The following is a 21,751-nucleotide window of genomic DNA, read 5'->3' on the forward strand; positions in this document are numbered from 1 at the left end:
CCAAGGCTCTTCCCCACTGCTGAAAGAGACCTTGCGCCACATCCGAGTTCAGACGCCATTCGTGATCCATCATGCACCGGCGGCTGAGTTTGTCTGCCCTGGCGTTCAGGCAACCTGCCAGGTGTTGAACCACCAGGGTGATGCCCTGGTGTTCCTGCCATGTCCAGAGGCGCAGAGCCTCCTGACAAAGGGTCAATGACCCCCACCCCACCCTGTTTGTTGCAGTACCACATGGAGGTGGTGTTGTCCGTGAACACCTGCACTACACTTCCCCGGACAAAGGGAAGGGATGCCTTCAGTCCAAGCCGGATAACCCGCAGCTCCAGAAGGTTGATATGGAGCCAGGACTCTGCCGAAGACCAGAGGACTCTGAACTCCGCCTCTTCCATGTGGCCCCCCATCCTAGGAGGGATGCATTTGTCAGCACTGTGTGCTCCGGTTTGGGAAGGGAGAGGGATCTGCCACTGACACAATCGCGGTCCATGAGCCACCACTGCAGCTGTCTTGCAGTGCCCTCCGAGATCAGGACATGGTCGGACAGGTTGCCCTGATGCTGTGCCCACTGGAACTTCAGGTCCCATTGCAGAGCCCGCATCCGCCACCTAGCGTGATGTACCAACAGGATGCAGGAGGCCATCAGCCCCAGGAGCCGCAGCGTCATCCTGACCGAGACTCGGGATAAAAGCTGAACGATCAGAATCAGAGCCTGAATATCCCGAACCCGCTGCTCGGGAGGATAAACCCAAAACTGCCCCGAGTCCAGAACCGCTCCAATGAAGAGGAGCTTCTGAGAGGGGCACAGGTGTGACTTTGGCACGTTGATGGAGTTCCCCAGCGAGTGCAGGAGATTGGCCGTAGTCTGGAGGTGGAAGACGACTATCTGGGGCGAGCCCGCATTCAACAACCAGTCGTCGAGATAGGGGAAGACTGGAACCCCTGATCTGCGCCGATGGGCTGTGACCACTGCCATCACTTTCGTGAACGCCCGAGGGGCACTGGTGAGGCCGAAAGAGAGCAAGGTAAACTGAAAGTGCTCGTGGTCTACTGTGAACCGTAGGTAGCGCCGGTGGGCCGGCAGGACAGGGATGTGGAAATATGCGTCCTGCAAGTCCAACACTACCATCCAGTCTCCAGTGTTTAGGACAGCCAGGACCTGAGCTAAAGTCAGCATCTTGAACTTCGCCTTGCGGAGGAAGCTGTTGTCGCTCTGGAGGTCCAAGATAGGGCGCAGGCCCCCTTTGCCCTTCTTGGGAACGAGAAAGTAGTGGGAGTAGCAAACACAACCTACTTCTGGTCCAGGAACGAGCTTGATGGCCCCCTTGGCCAAGAGGGCCGTAACTTCCTCCTGCAGAAGTTGCAAGTGATCCCCTGACATGCGGTGGCATGGCTGGAGGGGTCACCTCAAAGGGGTGGGAGTAGCCCCTTCGGACGATTTGCAGCACCCACCTGTCCGAAGTGATGGTGCGCCAGTTGAGTAGGTGATGGCGAACCTTGCCCCCAACTGGCATGGAATGGGCCTGAAAGCTTGGACTAGGAAGGCTTTGAGGCGGATGCTGTGGGAGTGGATGTGGGTAGGCCTTGCCATTGTCCCCCTGCACCGCAACGGTGGTTACCACGTCCGCGACCACGTTGAGATTGGTCCTGCGGCCTGTGGCTAAACGAACACGTGGGGGCGCCCCTTCCTTGGCCACGAAAGGGATGAAAAGCAGAAGTCTGCTGCCGTTGGCCTGACAGGCCCAAGGACTTGGCCGTTGCCCTGGAGTCCTTGAAACGCTGAAGCGCGCTGCCTGCTTTGTCGCCAAACAAGCGACGGCCATCAAAGGGCATGTCCATGAGTGTATTCTGGACATCCCCCAAAGAATTGGCGGACCTCAGCCAGGCGTGGCGACGGATCGCCACAGTCGTGGAAATCGCTCTACCCAGCGAGTCCGTGGCATCAAGTCCACATCTGACAGAATAACGTACTGCGTCCCGCCCCTCAGCAAGAGCCTGGGCCTCCTCCGGACACTGGAGCAGCACGTCCGCTACCGTATCCCACAAGGAGTGGGTGTAACGGCCCAAAAGGCATGCAGTGTTGATGGACCGCAACCCCAGACTAATTGAGGAGAACAGTTTCTTCCCAAACTAATCAAGCCTTTCGGATTCCTGGTCTGGGGGAGCAGTCGGGAATGCGGTCTGGGACGTAGAGGCCTGGATCACCAGACTCTCGGGGGTAGGGTGAACGGACAGAAAGCAGGGGTCGGCCCGGAGCTGGGCGGTGGCGTCGGGCCACGTTCCGATCCACGGTGGCACTGTGGAGGGCTTGGACGAAGTGCCCATCAGAACGTCTGTGAGGGCTTCATTGAACCGCAGCAGAGGCTCAGAAGGGCTTACTGGCAGTTGAAGCACCTCGGTGAGGAGATTAGTCCTCACGGCTGCCCTGCGTAACACCACACCATATGTTGCACCCTCCTCTGTAGCCACAGAGGAAGGAGAGATGAAGCCAGTGTCAGGCAATGGGTCAAGACCACTGGTACCCCCAGCTCATCTGCCAAGTCCTGACTTGGCTGGCACTGCAGTGCCAGAGGGTCCTCAGACCCCTCCTAGTCCTCTCCTTCATCTCTGTCCTGATAAACAGGCAGAAATGACGGAGCCGGGTCCTAGGTGAATTGCTCACCCACCGATGCCGGAGACGGCGCCGAGCAGCGCCGTTCCGACGCCAGACCTGGACAGGGGCTGAAACCGGGGACAGCGTCGTCCGAAGACGGCGCCGGAAGTGACACCATAGGGGTTGGCGCCAGCGGAGTCGTGAGGTCAACTGGCGTCGACCGGGATTCAGGCCCGGATCCCACGGGGGCCTGCGGCGTCCGGACCGAAGTCGACGACGACGCCGGGGCCAAAGCCGCCGGCTCGCTAGGCCCCCTAGTCGGGTGTGCAGGCCTGAAGGCGCGCCGGCAAGCCTCGATGGAGAGAAGTGAGTCCTCATGGCCACGAGGAAATCACGAACCTCCTCCGGCGGCGCTTGCAGTCCAGGGACCGGAGGGTATGGGACCGGATGCGACGCCTGTGGATCCGGCAGAGCCGTGCCGGTGGTGCCACCCGAACCCTCGGCCGAGTCGCGCGACCGGCGAGGGGAGTCACAAGAGCAACGCCGCCTCTTCAACTTCTTCTTGGAGTGCCTCGACTTACCTGAGTGCGAGGACTTGGAGCCCGACGAACGGTGTGGGCTCTGGCTCCGCGACGGACCCCTTGACTTTCTCCTTGACCGGGACCTGGTTCGGCGCGGAGCTGACTGCTGGATCTTGAGGAGCTTGCGGGACCGCTCCCGCCTAGCCTTCGACATCAAAGCCCGGCAGTCAGGGCACAACTTGTCGTCGTAGTCGGCCCCTAGGCAGTAGAGACCCCGGTGATGGGGATCGGTAACCGACATAAGTTGATGACAGGCTTCACACGGCTTGAAACCGGGCATCCCTACCGCCACCAGGAATCGTAGTCGACTCGAAAAGAGATAGTCAAAAAGACCAAAAAAGTTAGTCAAAAAGTGACTAAGGGTACTAGCTCTTCCCGGATCTGCGCTTGCTGCCACGGAAAAAAGAAGAACTGACGTCAGTGCGCGAGGGCGGCCTGTAAGTGCTCCGACTACATCATTCTGGTGATCACGACACCGACGACGGACGTGGAGCCGCAGACAGCGCCTACCGACTCGCAGGGGTACTGCTGACGAAAACTTTCCGGATTCAGTCTGACGCCTGGGGATATTCTATGGTAAGGAATCTAACACGAACGTGTTTCTTTCAGATCCAGATACACGGTGATAAGCAGCGTTCTTGTGCCTATTTTTCAGCTGACCTTGGTCCAGTTGCTTGTGCGTTGCCTTGGTGTTTTCAAACAGTAGCGGCGACAGCTGTGGCCATACATCAGAGTGAGGGAATAGTCTTCTCTCACAGATTGCTTGTGTTAGTGCCCCATGCAGTTGACGCACTTTTGAACCAAACGAAAACACAACACTTAACTAGTGCTTGCTTGACAGGTTATGAATTGACACTTTTGGCCCCTCATATCACATTGAAAAGATGTTTGACCCGAAAACCTGCTACACTATTGCCATTTCCAGTTACTCAACCTCAGTCACAAGAGTCACATGACTGTATATTCCTTACTGAAGAGCAAACAAAGGGTTGTGTTGACCTACAAGATACCAAGATACGCCCCTTTCTGGTGTGGATGGGGAACTGTGGGTTGACATGTCTTGCTTGAAATTACCCGATGGCACACATCTGCTGCTTATGCAATTACGACACTTCAGACTAGTTGAGACAGCTCGCATTCCAACGAAGTCAGCTCAGGCAGCTGAATTGATAGCGCTCACATGAGCTTAGCACTGATCTGTTAATATCTATACTGACAGTCTGTATTCTTTTGGAGTGGTTCGCAATTATTGGCTACATTGGAAGGAAAGAGGCTTCCTTATATCACAGAGGACACAAGTAGTTCATGGAAAACTAGTGCATAATCTTCTGACTGCTTTGACATATCCTAGAAAAATAGCGAGTGTTAAGTGTAGCGCACACAAGAAAGTGACCTATAAAATAGGAAAGGGAAATGCCTCTGCGGATCATACAGCCTGTGAGACTTCAATGCAGTGAAGCACTACATTAATGTATGTGGTTAAGTCACAGGCTGAACATTGGCATGATGCCAGGCAAGAGGTGCTGGACATGCAGCGGTCTGCCTCTGCTGAAGAATTAGACCAATGGTCTAAGGAGGGAACATTGGCTGATGAGGGCTGTTGGAGGAATAAAGACATGACTAAGTGGAGATTGCCCACAGCCTATTTACATCCCATAATTCACATGGGCTGGCACATGTTGGAGCATCTTCAATAGCAAAGATACTTATGCAGGTTTGGGACCATCCAGATATTGCCAGCACAGCTAAAAAGATAGTCCAGTCTTGTCTGATTTGTCTCCAGTATAACCCTGGAAAGGGAACACGAACTCCAACAGGAGGGTTTGCTACACCAACTGCACCTTTTGAGGTTCTGCAAATGGATTACATCCAGCTAGAACGCGGTAATGATCTGAAGTATGTCTTAGTGGTGGTCTGTGCCTTTAGTAAGTGGATTGAGGCATACGCTACGAAAGATAGTACACTACAGCAAAGGTGCACCTAAAGGAGTTCTTCCCCAGGTTCAGCATTTGTGGAGTCCTGTGGAGTGACACCAGACCTCATTTCATTGGGCAAGTTGTTGAGTATGTTTTGAAAGGATTGGGGATTAAGCTAAAGTTTCATGCAGCTTTTCATCCGGAGTCAGCAGGTTTGATGGAACATTACAATTTCACGTTGAAATTGAAACCTGCTAAAATCCTGGCTTCCACCTCTTTGAAATGGCCTGATGCACTGCCCGTTGCTCTGCTCTCCATTAGATTGATACCACATATACGATTTGGCCTTACACCGTATGAGATGGTATTTGGGAGGCCAATAAATATTTGGGGGATTCCTAAGCCACGCCCTATACATGATGTACCTTCTGTGTTGATAAGCAACTACTTTTCTCAGTTGACTGACAGCTTGCTTTCTATTCATCAACAGGTTCGAGAAGCTCTTCCTGACAGCTCGCAAGGTGATGGTCATGATCTATGGTCCGGTGACTATGTGATGATCAAGGTGTTCCAGCGGTCGAGCAGGCCGGAACCCAGATGGCGCGGACCTGAGCAGATCCTCCTGGCCATCAGAACTGCAGTCCAAGTGACCAATCCGATGAAACTGGGTGCACTCCACGCATTGCAAGAGGGTGTCGTCTGCCTTGGTGGAACCTGCTACATTGACCGATCATCGCGCCATCCTGGACACAGAGAGAGGCCAAGCTGCATCACCTACAGAACCTGAGGAAGTCTTCCCGGACCATACGATCCCTGGTGCATCTCGATATCAGCTGCGACCCCGGAAAACAAAGACTGCATTGCTGAAAAAGACTGGTTGAGTCGCCGTCCTGGGTTGGTGAAAGGCTGAGCTACAAAGGGGGGGACCCTTGTAGTGATACCCGCCTCAACCCTCAGTGAAAAATCCAACGGCTGCCCAGGACCTTAGAACTCTATCTGTTTTGCTTTTCAACATCGAGGTGAATATGTCTGCAGAGAAGAGATCAACTGCTGCAAGAGTTTGTGACAAAAAGGCCATATTTATTGTTGGACTCACTTCCATTGTTATCATTACTGCTACAATAACATGGGTTATAGAGAGAGTAAATCCTGCTCGAAATCTACTGACTGTCACTACTCCTGTCCCCATTGAACATCATTATTACACTCTCTCTTATCATGAGCAGAAGCATCGACAGTCCTATCTCAACAATATGTTCATTGAAATGTTGCATCACACCCATAATGCTACGAACGTCACCAACTGTTGGGTGTGTGGAATGATGCCAGCTTATCAAAAAAAAGGAGGAACACCTTTCATTCCTCTACCGTTTTCACAGAATGGTTCTTGTCAGGCTTGGTTTGCCCTGCTATGGGCATTTGAAGTTGCTAATATTACCTATGCTGATGTAGGAAGACTAAATCTTCATCTCAATAAGGTGTGTTACCCTGATGAGGAAGGAGGTCCACACTGTATGGGAAATGGAGGAGTATCGCCGAGGAAACTCCACTCCACGTTATGTTTTCTCATACACTCGCTCAACCAAAGGAAATGGATCTCCTGTTATACCTGTTACTAGAGCTCAAGCAGATTTATGTGTGAGCAGTATGGGTAGGATTCCTGTGGGAAAAAGTGATTGCACTAAAACACTGAACATTACTGAAATAAACAACAGTAGGTTTTTGTCATCACATAATACTTACTTTATCTGCGGAAGTAAAGGGTATTACCACCTACCTATTGGGTGGTCAGGTGGTTTCTACGTGTCCTTTTTATTACCACCTGTGTTTTGTGATCCTGCATCCTACCACAAAGACTAAACTGTATAATGAAATTTCTAAGAACCGATATAAGAGGACAATAAATCATGATGAGGTGGATGAAACTGATACTGCACTACAGCAATATGTTGACTTCAATTTGGGGCTATTCTTCTTTGATGGCGCAGCCATAAACAGCAGAAAAATCAGGCGCTTGACACGTCTTGTGGAGGCTGTAACCAATCAGACAGCCATGGCGCTTGGAAACATCACGGAAGAACTACAAATTGCGAGAATTGTGGCGCTCCAAAATAGGATGGTCCTTAAATGTCATCCTAGCCGACCGTGGTGGAGAATGCCGTATCATTGGGAGCAGCTGCTGTGTGTACATTCCAGACCACGCCTTCTGTTTTTGAAGCAATTTCTAAATTACACAAAATAGCCACTGAAATCCACCCTGATTAAGGGACATGGACTTGGACTGGTTGGTTTTGGACACTATTCTCTGCTTGGGGCTGGAAATTATTACCCACCTTATGTGTATTTATTGTGAATCTTTGTTCCTGCTGCCTGTGTATTCAATGCGGCCCAATGCTCTGTTCCCTATGTATTTCTACTTGCACCTCTTGTGCACCAGTTAAACGTAATGTGCCAAAAGTAAATGCCCAACTAGTAACTGATCAAGAGATTAGCCAGTTAATGCTAATTAATATGGAAGATAATGTTCATGTATCCTCTATTGCATAGTGATGTCTTCAGCTAATGCTAAAAGGACCGTCTGTTGAAACCACTGAAATTATTGTTAGCATAAGCTGAAGCCATTTTGTTTGTGGCATCCATTTTAGTTAGCCATGTGCTTCTTCCATCTTCACTGTTGCCTGCTTTTGTATTCCACCCGAGTCATCAACTATAGTTAACTCTTTCAGTACTGTGCCAGAGCACTGTGCATGCTCAGAAAGGCCTGTAGCTGCTTAAATACACCTGTCTTAGAGTGTAACTGTCCGGCTGTTTTTAACTAAGCTTTACTATGTCTCCTCCCACGTTGCTGAGCAAGTAGTTTCTGTCTGCCCATGTTAGTCTATAGTTATTCTTGGATGTGCCAGTACCTCTCCTTGGTCCCATGCTAATGGTATAAAAGGCCCCTGGTTTCTGTACTCCTTGTAATATATCATACAGTGACCGAGGGTGCTGTATCAATGTAGTCCCACTCATGAGTGATTAATAAACATTGTTTTTACATTCCAGCCTCTGTGCCAATCTCTATCTTGTTGGTTTAAGGACCAGTGGACTGATAAGGGTGAACCCCTGCAGCAGTGAGCCCTAAAAAGGTTTATTCTTCCACATAGTGACACTCAGACTAACACCCTCAGAGTTGGGACCCAAGTGCGCATGTCGAGTTGGACGGCTGCTTCTCTCAGGCCAGCCCGACGTGCACACAAGAGACAACTCTGAGTTCCTCCACCTGCACACTACTGGAGCCGGGGGTAATAGCTGCAGTCCGCTGGCTCAGTATCCAGGTGCTGCTGTAAAAGGAGGAGCTGTGGCTGGATTGGCTTAAGGACTCTGTACAGTGGGGGGCGGGAGGAGGCTGTATTTCATTTTCAGCACGAAGGGAGACAGGCTGCATGGATCTAAAGAATATGAGCTGCTTCAGTGCTTCATTGTGCTTAGGTAAGTGGTTTAACTTCGAAAATTGGGCTGAGTAACAGTGACTGCCTCCCCTCGGGCTTAACGACAGTTGAAATTTATAATTATCACACATACTCAAGTTTAGGCATGGGCTGGGCGTATTTCCTCTCAAGATCGGACGTTACCCAAAAATAGAATCCAATGCAACATTATTTTGAAATTATAGTTGTTTCAACTTGAAACAACTATGATTAAAAAAACAATGTTTTCAACCCAAGATGCACGCGCCGAGCCAGGCTATTCCTCAAACTTAACAGGACAAGACAGCAGAGAACGGAGGAGCGCACCAGCAGAGGACACTTCGGTTAAAATCTTCAATAACTGTAATTATCGGATTTGGGTCACTCCGTTATGCATGATTTGAGCCAAGCCAGGAATAATAATGCTCACTGCATTAGCCCCCGCATAAAGGGCGGGGTGCTTGTACCGTGCATTAGGCATTTCCAGGAGGGCTGGAAGGCCGGATTTGTAGCATTGCTTTTTACAGGCACTGCAGAGTTTCTTATATCCAACAGATTTCCGCCTACACAAAATCGTGTTAACCACATGAAACAATAACAGACAAAACCGGGGTCAGCATGACTGCCACAGACCTTCTGGGTGGCCGTACTTTCAATAGACAGTAAGAAAGAACAAAGTTTCCAATGTTTCTGAGAAGTTATTCCAACATCAGCGCAAGAGCTCTATATTCCTGCAGGTAAATCTTTTCTAGGTGCCATGTGATGTACAGGATAGCGCCTTTCCGGGTATCCATTCGGACATGGACACAGTTTAGATCAAAACATGTTCTTTTGATGTACATTTGGTTTGTAACATTGTTTTCCATAATTTGTCATTATTGTAAATATTGAAAGATAATATGTTTGGACCTCCCCAGTGTCTTTTAGGCTTCCTTATGGACGTCGCTTATAGTTTGACGTCATGTTGTCAGCAAAAACAACATGAGCTCTCTTCTACAATAAATAACTTATGCTATATGGGAGAAAACCCGGAAGCAAAATGTAGTAAAATAAAAAGAACACACACCATAGGCAACAATAAAAGTGGAAAGGTAATTTTGGTGATTAATGCACCTCTAGGAGAGAGGTCGGAGTTTTGTTCAGTGGCAGTGTTGGCTCATCTAAGGTAGCGCAGAGGGTTAATATGCCTGCTGCAAAGAACTTATGCTATGTAGATCACATAACAGTATTTTATTGGCAATGCTCAGTGGGATACTGCTTTTATCACAGAGATCCTTTTGTTTCTGTGTAGTTCTCAACTTACAATCACAAACTCGCACAGTGAGCTATGAACTGCCGAAAAGTTGCATGCAAACTGTCTGGACAAACAAAAACACTAACTCACTAATCCCTTCCTCCACATGTTATTTTTAGAGGATCTCCCACTGACATATTATCAGCTTGTATTTCCCATATCTGTAGTATGTTATGTCGAAGTCAGCTTTCGCTGACCCAAGTACTACTCGCCATCTTTGTAATGAAAGAACTTGGAACATGTGGCTTTACAGGAGGAAAATCTGAGGCATAGTTGACTAAATTCTGTGGCATGAAAAAGGCTCATTATACAGACGTTTTGTGAGTAACGACAGTTTATGCGGCATGTTGTATGTCATTTTTACATGTTTGGGTGTTGATGCAAACCAGTCCAAACATTCTGAACTTTTACGCCTCACCACTTTCAAATGCCACCAGCCGCCACTGCACAGCTCTACATCTTAGCGTGTCGCACGTCGGATCCTAGGGCGATGAGGCTGTTCAGGTTGCGGGCATGACTCTGCCATGTGTTACAGGATCCAGGAGTTGCAGTGTAGTGGCCGATGGCTTGCAATATGGTGGCTAATCTACGGATTAAAGGGGGTTGAACACAGAGCTCCGCTAAAGAGAGTCCCCCCATGTTGGCCTCCCAAGCCAAGCCGTACCAGATGAATCCATAATAGCTAGTGTGTTGACTGTGGTTTAAGGGACCTGGGAGGGTCTATTGCACTCATTCTTGTGTCTATGGACATTTGAGAGAGTGACCCAGATGACTTGAAGCACGTTCACCCAAAAACAATGGGTTTTGTGTTAGAAGTTAGGTTCAGATGGTGGAAGTTTCTTATTCTGACAGACAGAGGAGCTTTCAGAATTATGGTTGAGAAACTGTATCTCAAACCCAAGGAGATTCACACTGGTGCTGATGGCACAGGCTTAGTAGCCACTGAAGAGGGCATGGATTACCTGTTTGCTGAAATGAGGTAAAAAATAATAGCAAGACAGCCATGGTTGAGGTAGAGAAGTGAAGTCAAAAAAGCCAGTTGCTGGATGTCTCTTGGGCAATGATTTGATTGCACTTGATTTAGTACGAGGACTAAAAGCCTGTATGGCTTGGACAACACCAGCGGAGTACCCAGAGCACAGGCTGCACATCAGTCTCAGGGTGAGACTGAGACCATCAGAAATGTATAGAGACCATAAATGGGTAGTTAGCAGGTCAGGAAAGATTCAGAGAAGGCACTGGCCATCTCATCCATTGACACTGCTCCAAACAGAAAGAAGAATGAGATACCCGAAGTGGACCAGGTGTTGGTGCCTGAGTCACCACCAGAGCTGAAATGAAATGAAATGAAAATTATATTTGTATAGCGCATAGACTACCCTGAGGCCTTGCAGAGCTACAGAGGCTATTAGCTGTTGAAGACTTCAGAAGGAACAGGTCAGTCGAGGAGATGTTGGGAGGAATTATGTTGGCTAGGATGATGGACTGCTTTATTATGATCCTGTGGAATCTGAGACAGGCGCTAACAAGAGGCTATTGGTTCCATTAGTGCACAGGAACGTCCTTTTGTCAGTGGGTAACACAGGAAGCGCCCTTAGCAAGACACTTTGACACACGTAAAACAGAGAAAAGGTTAGACTCTCTGTACTTCTGGGCCGGAATGTGCAGACACAGAAAGGTTCTTTAGAACTTGTCACACTTGCCAAAGGAGTGGAAATCAAGAGGTAACACCAAAGTACTGTTAGTGTCTCTTAGATGTGTAGGTGTTCTATCTGCGAGGGTGTGAATAGGCATTGATGCTCCATTCAATACCCCTCCCACCCCTACTCAGGCAACAAGTACATCTTGATTGTGGTGATTAAGAGTACTTTTTTCTAAAGTAAAGCACTGGGTTGAAATATCTGTTATTTCGCTGCTGGGTGAATGAGTTCTGAAGTTGCACATCCCCACACTACCTCCTTGAGAAGTTTGTTACTGCTCTGCATTGCTATCACTGACAGTCAAATTCTGAAGGAGTTGTACACGGCCCAATTCACAGAGTCATAGCTGATTGGGTCCTGGGATGCTAGAGGCAACGGCCCAGTAGCCCATTTGCCCCGAGGTTCCCACTAATGGAGTCTAACACAAAGTATCTGGAGTAAACTCTTTGCCCCTTTTGTGATGATGAAACTAGTTTGGCTGCGTGTGTCTTCTACTGCACAGATATATCCTTCCATCAGGATAGTAATTTAGTGATTTGGGGCCAAATGTATCGAAGAATAGTTTTGCGATTTTTTAGAGAATCGCTATTAGAGAATCTCAAAACTATTCTTCACAGGTGCAGGGAAGCCTTCCTGGGCCCGCGGGACCCGGTCCCGGGGCACCCTGCCACGTAGCAGGACCGAGGATGGGGCGGCCGCCCTCCCCAGGGGCCCCATTCGGAGCTCCCGAACCCTGCCAAGCAGGGGAGGATCCCCGGGCACGATGGAACCCTGTCTCAGGCCTTTCGCACACCGGAAGGCCGGTGGACGGGCCCAGGGCTGGAGCACCCGACCCAGGGCCCAGCGGGACCCTTGGACCCAGCCGGGGCTCCCAGTCAAAGTCACAGGGGAAGCCTCCCCGGGCCCGCCGGTCACCATCCCGGGTTCCCTGCCATGCGGCAGGACCAAGGACAGAGCCTGGGGTGGGGAGGCCACCCTCTCCTGGGCCCGAGAGCCCCTGAACTCAGCCAAGCAGGGGGAGCCTCCCCGGTCACGACTGAACCCCATCCCAGGCCCTTGGCGGGGCGGCAGCCTGGGGGACGGGGCCCAGGGCTGGAGCACCCGACCTGGGGCCTGGCCCATGGACCCAGCCGGAGCTCCCAGGCCTGTCCCAGGCACCCTGCCATGCAGCAGGACCAAGGACAGAGCCCGGGGTGGGGAGGCCGCCCTCCCCAGGGCCCCTGGGATCCCCTGAACCCAGCCAAGCAGAGGGAGGCTCCCCGTGCCCACAGGACCCTATCTGCGGCAGCCTGCCACGTGGAAGGCCCGGGGATGGACCCTGGCTGGGGCGGCGTCCTGGCCCATCCAGCTGCTGGCTGAGGACCACTAAGCCGAGAGGGGTTCCAGAGTACCCTGTCCCTAATAATCCGAAGGAAGGCTACCCTCCTTTCTGGTAACCCGTGCTCACTGCGAGACTCAGGGGACGCTAGGCGGGGCCGCGCCCAACCTCCTGGAACCCTGGCTTGGATCGGGGAGGCAAATGAGCCCTCATCGGGACTTCCAGGGCAGCCCGGCCATCTGGTCGCCCCATTCGAAAGCATTGCGTGCAACCAGATGGCCGAGGAGAAAGGTGCAACCAGATGGCCGGGACCAAAAGGACCCCCCATTTGCCTAGCCCGAGCCTTCGAGGTTGGGGTCATTTGGGAGGCTCGGGGGCTACGCATCCCAGGGGCTTGGAGACCCCAGCTGGGCCTCAGGCACGGGGAGCCCACAGGAGCTCTCAGGCCCGGACTCCCAAGGGAGGACCAGCCGGGCCCCGATGGAGCCCTTCCCAGTGGCGGGCTGGAGGAGGGAGCCCCGGACGGTAAGGAGGTGTTGTCCGGTCATAGCCCATCCGGTCCCCGGCTGAGAACAGCCAACCTGGGAGGGGTGTTCCGGCATACCCTGCCCCTAGTAATCTGGAGGAAAGCTACCCCTCTTTCTGGGAACCTGTGCGCACCGCGAGACTCAGGGGGCCCTAGGCCTGGATGCGCCCGACCTCCTGGAGCCCTGGCTGGGATCAGGGAGGCTAATGAGCCCCCATTAGGGACTTCCAGGGCAGCCCAGCCATCTGGTTGCCTCATTGGAAAGCATTGCGTGCGACCAGATGGCCGAGGGGTTAGTTGCGACCAGATGGCCGGGACCGCAAGGATGCCCATCTGCTCGCGCCCCGTGCCTTCGCGGGAGGGCTCCCACCTACCCTTTGGAGGGCTTGGGGGCTCAGCGTCCCGAGGGCTCGGGGACCCAGGCTGGGCCTCAGGCATGGGAAGGCCCGCAGGAGTATAGGAGTATGGAATATTCCGACACCTTCCCTACTGGACTTGCTCTAGAGAAAGAATAGTTTTGGAATTCTCAAATTGCGATTCTCTAAACATCGCTATTTGAGAATCGCAAAACTGTTCTTTGATACATCTGGACCTTGATGTTGTTTTAGAGGAACAGTTAGTGGGTTTTCATTGAATAGTAGCAAGTACACGACTCAATATTCAATGCCCACTTGAACAACCAGCCAGGTCTGGTGGCTCAGTGGACTAATTCATCCACTACAGAAGCCTGTGTTCAACCTCATGGTCACAGGTTCAAATCCCGGCGGGTCCACTCAGCCTTTCGTCCATCTGAGGTCAATAAAATGAGTACCATCGAGTTGGTTAACAATAAACACCTGTTATTCAGCGTCAAAATACCTCCGGGTGAACGTGCGCTTTACAAATACACGTTATGTTATGTTCATTGTATATCGCTCCCACAATTCCACATGCAGAATTACTGGTCGCCACCAGAGTGGCGAATGAAAGGGGAGTTATAGGGTTGTCTAGGCTGATTTGCCTGGGTCCAAACTAAGGTGGCTTATGGCTTGGAATGCTACCCTGGGCGACTGCAAGTTGTTAGACTTATTGCAAGCTTTACTCCCATTACTTTTTGTGTGTTTTATTTCCCACCATAAATGGCTACGGGCAGGTCATTACGTGGGTCCCGTGCACCCTGTGCCACTCGAACCAAGCTGCACCCAACTGAATAGCCCCAAACAGGGAAAAAGCAGTCTTGGTTTGCTTGTGTTTCGGTTCAGGGATGACATGGTATGGTAGTTCCAGCTGGACTGTTCGGACTGCAGCAAAACTGATTTGCTTATGAATGCATCAAAGCTAAGGTGGCCCAGTGGGCAAAAGTATGATGGGTAGGAATGCTACCCTGAGCGATTGCCAACGGTTAGACCTATTACAAGCATTTCTCACATCACTTTTTGTGTGTTTGATACAAGGCTGTCATTTACTGTTTTCAGATGAGTGCCTCCCTGATGTATTCAAAGGTCTAGCTATGGTTTTAACCTAGTCTTCGAAGTCATCCTCTGCTAGTGGTACCTCCTGGCCTTCATGCTAGATTCATTGCTGATGAAACGGCAATGAGGGCATATAACCCTCTGTGAAAAGTACAGTCTCTCTTTAGGCTTGTATCGTTTAAAAAGCATCTTTTTTTCCCTGGAGGCTACAACATTTAGGGTCTCTGCTTCATTTTTCAGTTTCAACATCTCATCCTCTGTATGTTGCTTAAATAAGGCAGATCCTGAGAAGGGGAAGTTCAATATTTTTAGTTGAGCGCCTGGTTTAAGGGTCATCAGTTGAAACCAGAATGATCCAAGACGAGAGACTTGTTACAGAGACTGTCACTGAAAGTCCCATCCACAGCATCACTAGGGCCGCCCAACAGCCTGGGCTGCTTCAACATCAACACTGAAGGGCAGCACAACACTGGTGTTTGTGGTCCCTCTAAGAGCAATGGAGAATGTGTTGCTGTTGATGGAGGACTCCTCGATCTCATGGGAAAGTGCTAAGTTACTGGCCTGGAATGCCTTAATGCTGACAGCTTAGACAATCTGTGATGGTGTTGTAGCTGATGCAGATTTCAGCCACTGATGGTGAGCATGGGGCGGTTGAAGCTTTCAATAGAAATGCTGATGTTTTATATCACCTTTACTCGATCTCCTGTCTCTAGATCTCCCTCTGTGGAAGTCTTTGCAGTCTTTTTCAGTCAAGGCTGCAGGTCTTTCCAGCCTTTTGATTATTTTCTTGATTCTAATGTCTTCCAGATTGCCTTGCACCATGATTCCCTGATTCTTTTCATGTTCTATTAGGCATATTTTGAGAGAATTGACATTGTTTTACACAATGTGTAGAAGACAGGCATTTCCACACATACCTAGTGTGAATCAGTGGCTTTCTTTCCCCCACATGATCGGCACTTCAAAAATGATAAGACTTCTTGACAGGAAAACTCCTGTAATATTAAAATGCAATAAAAACCGATTGACTTGGTAGACAGGAACGAAGACTTTGTTTGAAGCTGTAAAACATGAAAGTTTGAGGGAATATTCTCCAGAAAGAGTTGTTAAACATCCAAGTGTTCTCTGTTCCTTCTCACACGAGCTGGAAATAAGAGCTCACTCTGGGAGGGAACTGCCAGTACAATGCAACATGGGTACTGGAAACTCCTGAAGCCCTTTAGGGACATGAGTTTTTTCCCCACAACTTTCCAATGCAAGCCTACTAGGTTGCACTGTGCCTTCAATGTTAGGTTCTCAGCATTCCACACTACAGTTGCTGCAATGTAGTCTTGAAATAGGCGTTTCTGGTGTTTGGAAGTCTATACTGTGGAAAGATCTTGCCTGGGGTAGGCTACTCAAGGGGCTGCTCATCATAAGGAAATATGGCCAATTTACACCATGAGTAATACTTATGTACAAATATATGGAGACCAACAGTTCCTGGATCCAAGCACACTGCAGATAATTATATTCCACTACCTCGTATGGCTATCAATGAAGATCAGACGATGCAGAACTTTCATTCAGTTCTGCATTCTCCATTGCTTCAACACTAAAGGAATTCAATATTTTTTCAGAAATACTGCATCAAATCATGTTAGCATGAAGCAATTACAGTGCCAATGGATAGAAATCCACGAGCCACAATGTTATTATTCTTTTACAAACCAAGCTTGAATAGTCATTTATAAACCAGTATGAAGGGATGAGGAGACTTATATTTAAGTATTCAAGTCGTGTATAGAGGCGAAAATTACATAGGTATTAATTTAAAAAGGAAGAGAAATGTTTTGATTAATTATTAGCATTCCATCTATCAAGTAAATAAAAAAATGTATATTTACTTGCCTTGTTGCTTCATCTAATAGAAGGATCTTTGGATTCTGAGGAACAAATTTAAGTAAAAAATGTTAACATATGTAAATCAAAAACCTTTTATTATAACACAACCGTATAGATCACTTGCTAAAAATTAATGTCTTGTAATCAAATTTGATATTGGCATAACAGCAGACACAATTACTGTATCATGCTGAATGTTGAGATTGTCTCGGCCAATCTGAATGCCGAAAATGCTGAATTTAATTACTATTCTTTGTCTATGTTCTTGGTTCTGTAGTAGGGACATCAATCAGAAACAGCAAAGTAATTAGGGCCCATTTGAATAATGACAAAACTAAGTTGCTCTACCTAAGATGCCAATTCAAAATCAAACCTCAACACAACATAATTTAATGTATATTAATGATATATTGCTTCCACACTGGAGTATATTCCTCACCTGTATAACTGGTGTTGGGATGGGAAAGTACTATGCATGGTAAAGACCTGTACCCCTGATCTGAGTGTCCAACAGTACGGTTGTCTAGATTCCTAATGCTGATTTGTTCATCACAGGCGAACACAGATTATTCATGTGCGCTATGACATAGGTTGGACTGGGAGGGGTGCCCATAACGCGAACCTCATAGTGGTGGATGGCTACTGCCTTCACCAGGAGTTAAGCAGCCCGAGCGAGGTGGCAGTAGTATATCGTGTTGTGGTCAGTAGTAGCGAACAGAACCTTTTTATCCTGTGTCGCTTGAGTGAGGCCTACAGGCTCAGTAACCATTTTAAAAGTTTTGCTCCTGGGTGATTATTCCACCCATGGACTATATCAGGTAGATGGGGAGTGTTGCATAGCACAGGAGTTGTGAGAAGGGTAGAGTACACAAGGATGGAGTACAGTCCATGTGCCGTTAGTACATGTGCTGAGTGTATGTATGCCTGAAAGGAATACATTACATGAGAGATGTCGGGCTATGCAGTGTGTGCGCTGGGACTGCATGTGCTGGGTGTGTGTACCTGTGTGAAGTACAATACATGACGAGTTGTGCAGCGCGCACATAGTGAGTGTGTGTGCTGGCAGTGCACATGTTTTGAAATAAAGCACTCTGGTAAAAGATAGAAAAGCTTCAGTGCTGAACAGTGCGCGCAGACTGAGTGTGCAAGCTAAAGAGATGGGTGCATGTGAGGTTTGTCTAATCACAAGAGGGAGGTAGAAAGACTGATCCATTCAGTTTCCTAGGTATGTATACTAATCAAGTGGGGAAGGATCACTTGTCCTGCACAACCTTTGGTATGCAGGAGGAATGTGGGGTGTCCCAAATAAAAGACCCTTATGCACGTGATGGGTATGATGGTAAACTTAGCGGTATATCTTGGTTTTCAGCTTTTCGAATCACGTGTATGCATAATCATTAGGTCAGTGAGGTTATGCAGCCTCCACCAGGAGGTTCTTACCCAAGGTTGGTACAGTATTGAGCCAATGATAGGAAGGGGGAGGGTTGGAAAATTAAGAAGTCCCGAAAAGTCAGAGAAATAATTTTATTAGTACTGTATTTGGGACTGGTAAACTCTGTAATAGTGCATTTTTTGGAACTTTGTTATGAGTAGTAGATGCACTCAGAGTATTGAAATCTTTAAAAAAGGGGGGTGAGCTAAAAGACGGTCGACATGTTTCTGCCTCAACAGCCTTTACTAGGACTTACAGGCATTCATCAGGACCTACAGGTGAATAAAGTGAAGAAAATATAAATATACAGCAGTGCTCTTGCAATTCGTGATAAGAAATAGGGATATATTAAACCTGTTTCTCTGTTAAGGAGGTCGCAGTGTACCTGTGAAAAGTAAAAATAAAGAGATTGCGTATCAACAGACAAAGGGCGGGGTACAAGGGACACATATAGAGCAGAAAACTGCTTCAACCGTCTATTCAATAATAGACACATTCACAACTAAAAAATGGCAATACTTCATAGACCAACTAGTGTATGGCAATGTCAACTCATTCATTACCAATCCAAACCACAATCTACTTCTAGGGTAGGAACTCGCTCAATGGCTCCCTTGGCCAAGAGAGCCGTAACTACCTGTTGGAGAAGTGCCAGATGATCCTCCGACATGCGATGGTACTGAGGTGGCATGGCTGGGATGGGTAGTCTCGGAGGGAACGGAGTAAGTAGCCCCTCTGGACTATCTGCAAACCCCACCTGTCCGATGTGATGGCGTTACAGTGGGGGAGGTAATGGCAAATCCTGCCACCCACTGGCGATCAGTGGCCCTGAAAGGTCGGACTAGGAGGGTTTGGAGGCTGTTGCATAGGGGGCACTGGTGGGCTGACCCACTCTCTGGCCCTCAGACCCACGACGGTGGGTCCCACGTCCCCAGCACGCAGGGGCTGAACAGCTTGCGCCGGCTTGTGGCTCTGGGTGGAAGGTGGCGGGCACCCCTTCCGTAGCCTTGTAAGGGGCGAAAAGCAGGCTGCGCAGGACGGGTTGTGGAGAGGCCCAAGGATTTGTCCGTAAACTGAGAGGCATTGAGGCGCTCTGGCGCATTGTCTGCTTTGTAGCCATCAAAGGTCATGTTCATCAGAGTAGCCTGGACATCCCGAAAAAGCCAGTCGACCTCAGCCAGGTGTAGCATCGTAGGGCTACCAATGTTGAAATCGTTCTGCCTAGCCAGTCGGCGGTGTCTAGTCCACATCATATGGTAAACTTGGCTGCGTCTCTCCCTTAGGCGACTGCATAGGAGAGCACGGCCCGGGCCTACTCTGGGCACTGGGGCAGCACCTGCGCTACTGTATCCCACACAGAGTGGGTGTAATGGCCCAACAGACATGCAGTGTTTTCCGACCGCAGTCCCAAGCTGGAGGAAGAAAACATCTTCTTCCCAAGATGGTCCAGCTTTTTGGATTCCCTATCAGGAGGAGCGTTAGGGAATATGCCTTTGGACATCGAGGCTTGGACTACCAACCTCTCAGGGGTAGGGTGTTGGGAGAGGAAAGTGAGGTCACCCAGAGCCGGGCAGTAACGTTGGTTAATCATCCTATCCACAGAAGCCCCTGTGTTGGGCCTGGACCAGGTGCCCAAAATATGTCGGTTACGGCTTCATTGAACAGAAGCAGGGGCTCTGAAGAGCTTGCTGCCGGTTGAAGCACCTCCGTCAGGAGGTTAGTCCTGACTGCCACCGTAGGTAGCTCGAGGTGGAGGGCCTCAGCCGCCCTACTCAACACCACTGCGTAAGAAGCTCCCTCCTCTGCAACCACGGTAGGAGGAGACAACATACTAAGGTCTGGGGAGGTATTCAGACCACTGGCTTCCCCCAACTCCTCTCTCCAGTCTGGCTATTCCAACTGGTCAGTTAAAGGGTCTCCAGACCCCTCCCACTCCTCCTCACCCTCCTCTGGTTTCCAATCTGGCCTGAGAGGAACACAATGGTAGAACAAAAGTACCAATCAGCACCGGATCCGGCGTCGGCAGGGCTACGTGTCCAAGTCAGGGTTGAGGCCGATGCCGGTTGGGATCACAACCAGCGCAGGCTGCGGACGTTGTGCATGTGGAATCGGTGCCGGGGGAGGTATTATAAGGTCGACCGGCGGCAATCTGGATCATGGCCTGGATCCAAGGGGACCATGCTGTGACGAGGCCGAAGCTGCCGGCATTGAAGGCCCGGGGCCATAAGCCGAGTCTGCAGGCCCGAAGGCGCGCCTGTGGAAACGGGCTGCCCAAAGATGACATACATCGCTTCGTAAAAGCTTCGAAGCTGGGCAGGGGTCGCTCCGGGTCCCAGAAACGGAGGGAAAAGTGGAGCCGACACTACAGGCTCCGGAAGCGGAGCCATGGGACGGGCACCATCCGCATCCCTCATCGTGTCGGCCAATGGACAGGGAAAAGTCAAAGAGTGACAATGCTTCTTCGACTTCTTCTTGTATTTTGACTTACCTGAGAAGTGCGAAGACTTCGAGGATGAATGGTGGTGACTGCGACCGATCCCTCGACCTCCCTCACGACCTGAACCTTGAGCGGTGCGGAGCAGACTGCCGGACCTTGAGAAGGACTGCTCCCGGATAGACTTTGGATTCATGGCACGGCAGTCGGAGCACGACTTGGGATCATGGGTGCACTCGAGGCACCAGAGGCACACGCGATGCACATCCGTCACCGACATCAGCTTTTGGCAGGACCCGCTAGCCTTGAAACCAGGTATCTCTAAGTGCATCAGGAGTCGAAGACTCAAAAACGGTGTTGACAAAAGTCACGAACGATCAGTCAAAAAGTGACTGGCGGTACCGCTCTCTCCAGATCTGTCCTGGCTGGCTCGGAAAAAGAAAGAACTGACGTCAGCACACGAGGGCGGAGTCTAAGTAGCTACCGGACGTCATCCCGGCGACCACAACGCCAACGCCAAACTCGGAGCCAACCGATGCCACCTTACGACGCGCAGGGGTACTGCTGACAAAAAAATTCCCAGGATCCAGTCCGACGCCTGGGGGTAATTCAAAATGTAAGGAATCTATAACAAATTGTCTCTTTCAGATCTATAATATAAGATGAGGTTGAGTCTCCAAACATTTGTCATCTGCCAAGCCGCCAAACAGGTTGTGTGAGAAAGGAAAGCTCTGCAAGACTTCTGCCCGTGACCAGGAATGGGGACCCAGGCCTGTTAGTCTCCCTGCAGGGTGAGGGGACATCATCCAGGAAAACCAAAGCTGCTTTCCCTGGAGCTTGCAGCACCAGCGTCTGCCTGTTTTCTAAGACCAGTGTGCCCTGTAAGGAAGAGGTGAGCATTGAAGGGAGCAAGGTCGAGTGGAGAGCCCTCGCGTGAGAACTCCCTGTGCGAGATGTGAGGATTCGGCTAAGCACCGATTGGGCCGTCAGCCTACTGCAGGATAGTTTTTGGCGATCCACGTATGCCAGGATAGGGCCGCTTTAGACTAAGCTGTGTGTAGAGCGATGTGCGGGTTCTGCTATACCTGTATCACTGTGCAGAGGTGACCCTGTATGCCAGAGCGGGCCACTATCCTACTCCGTTCTGTATGCTCTCTAGCTTAGGCGTGGCACCTCAAT

General features: G+C 49.9%; 1 protein-coding gene across 2 annotated transcripts in view; it reads right to left on the reverse strand.

Moving 5' to 3' along the window:
* ABCB10 (ATP binding cassette subfamily B member 10) overlaps window positions 1-21,751 on the reverse strand; it is an 878,274-nt gene that overhangs the window by 60,584 nt on the left and 795,939 nt on the right. Inside the window, exon 12 of one of the 2 annotated variants that reach the window (XM_078648832.1) lies at window positions 16,713-16,747. In XM_078648832.1, coding sequence (XP_078504958.1) covers window positions 16,713-16,747 — 35 coding nt within the window. Of the gene's footprint in view, window positions 1-16,708; window positions 16,748-21,751 lie in introns of both variants that reach the window. The other variant, XM_078648833.1, reaches the window with a different exon arrangement.

Source organism: Lissotriton helveticus, chromosome 6, assembly GCF_964261635.1.
Source record: "Lissotriton helveticus chromosome 6, aLisHel1.1, whole genome shotgun sequence".
In the NCBI taxonomy this organism is placed as follows: domain Eukaryota; kingdom Metazoa; phylum Chordata; class Amphibia; order Caudata; family Salamandridae; genus Lissotriton; species Lissotriton helveticus.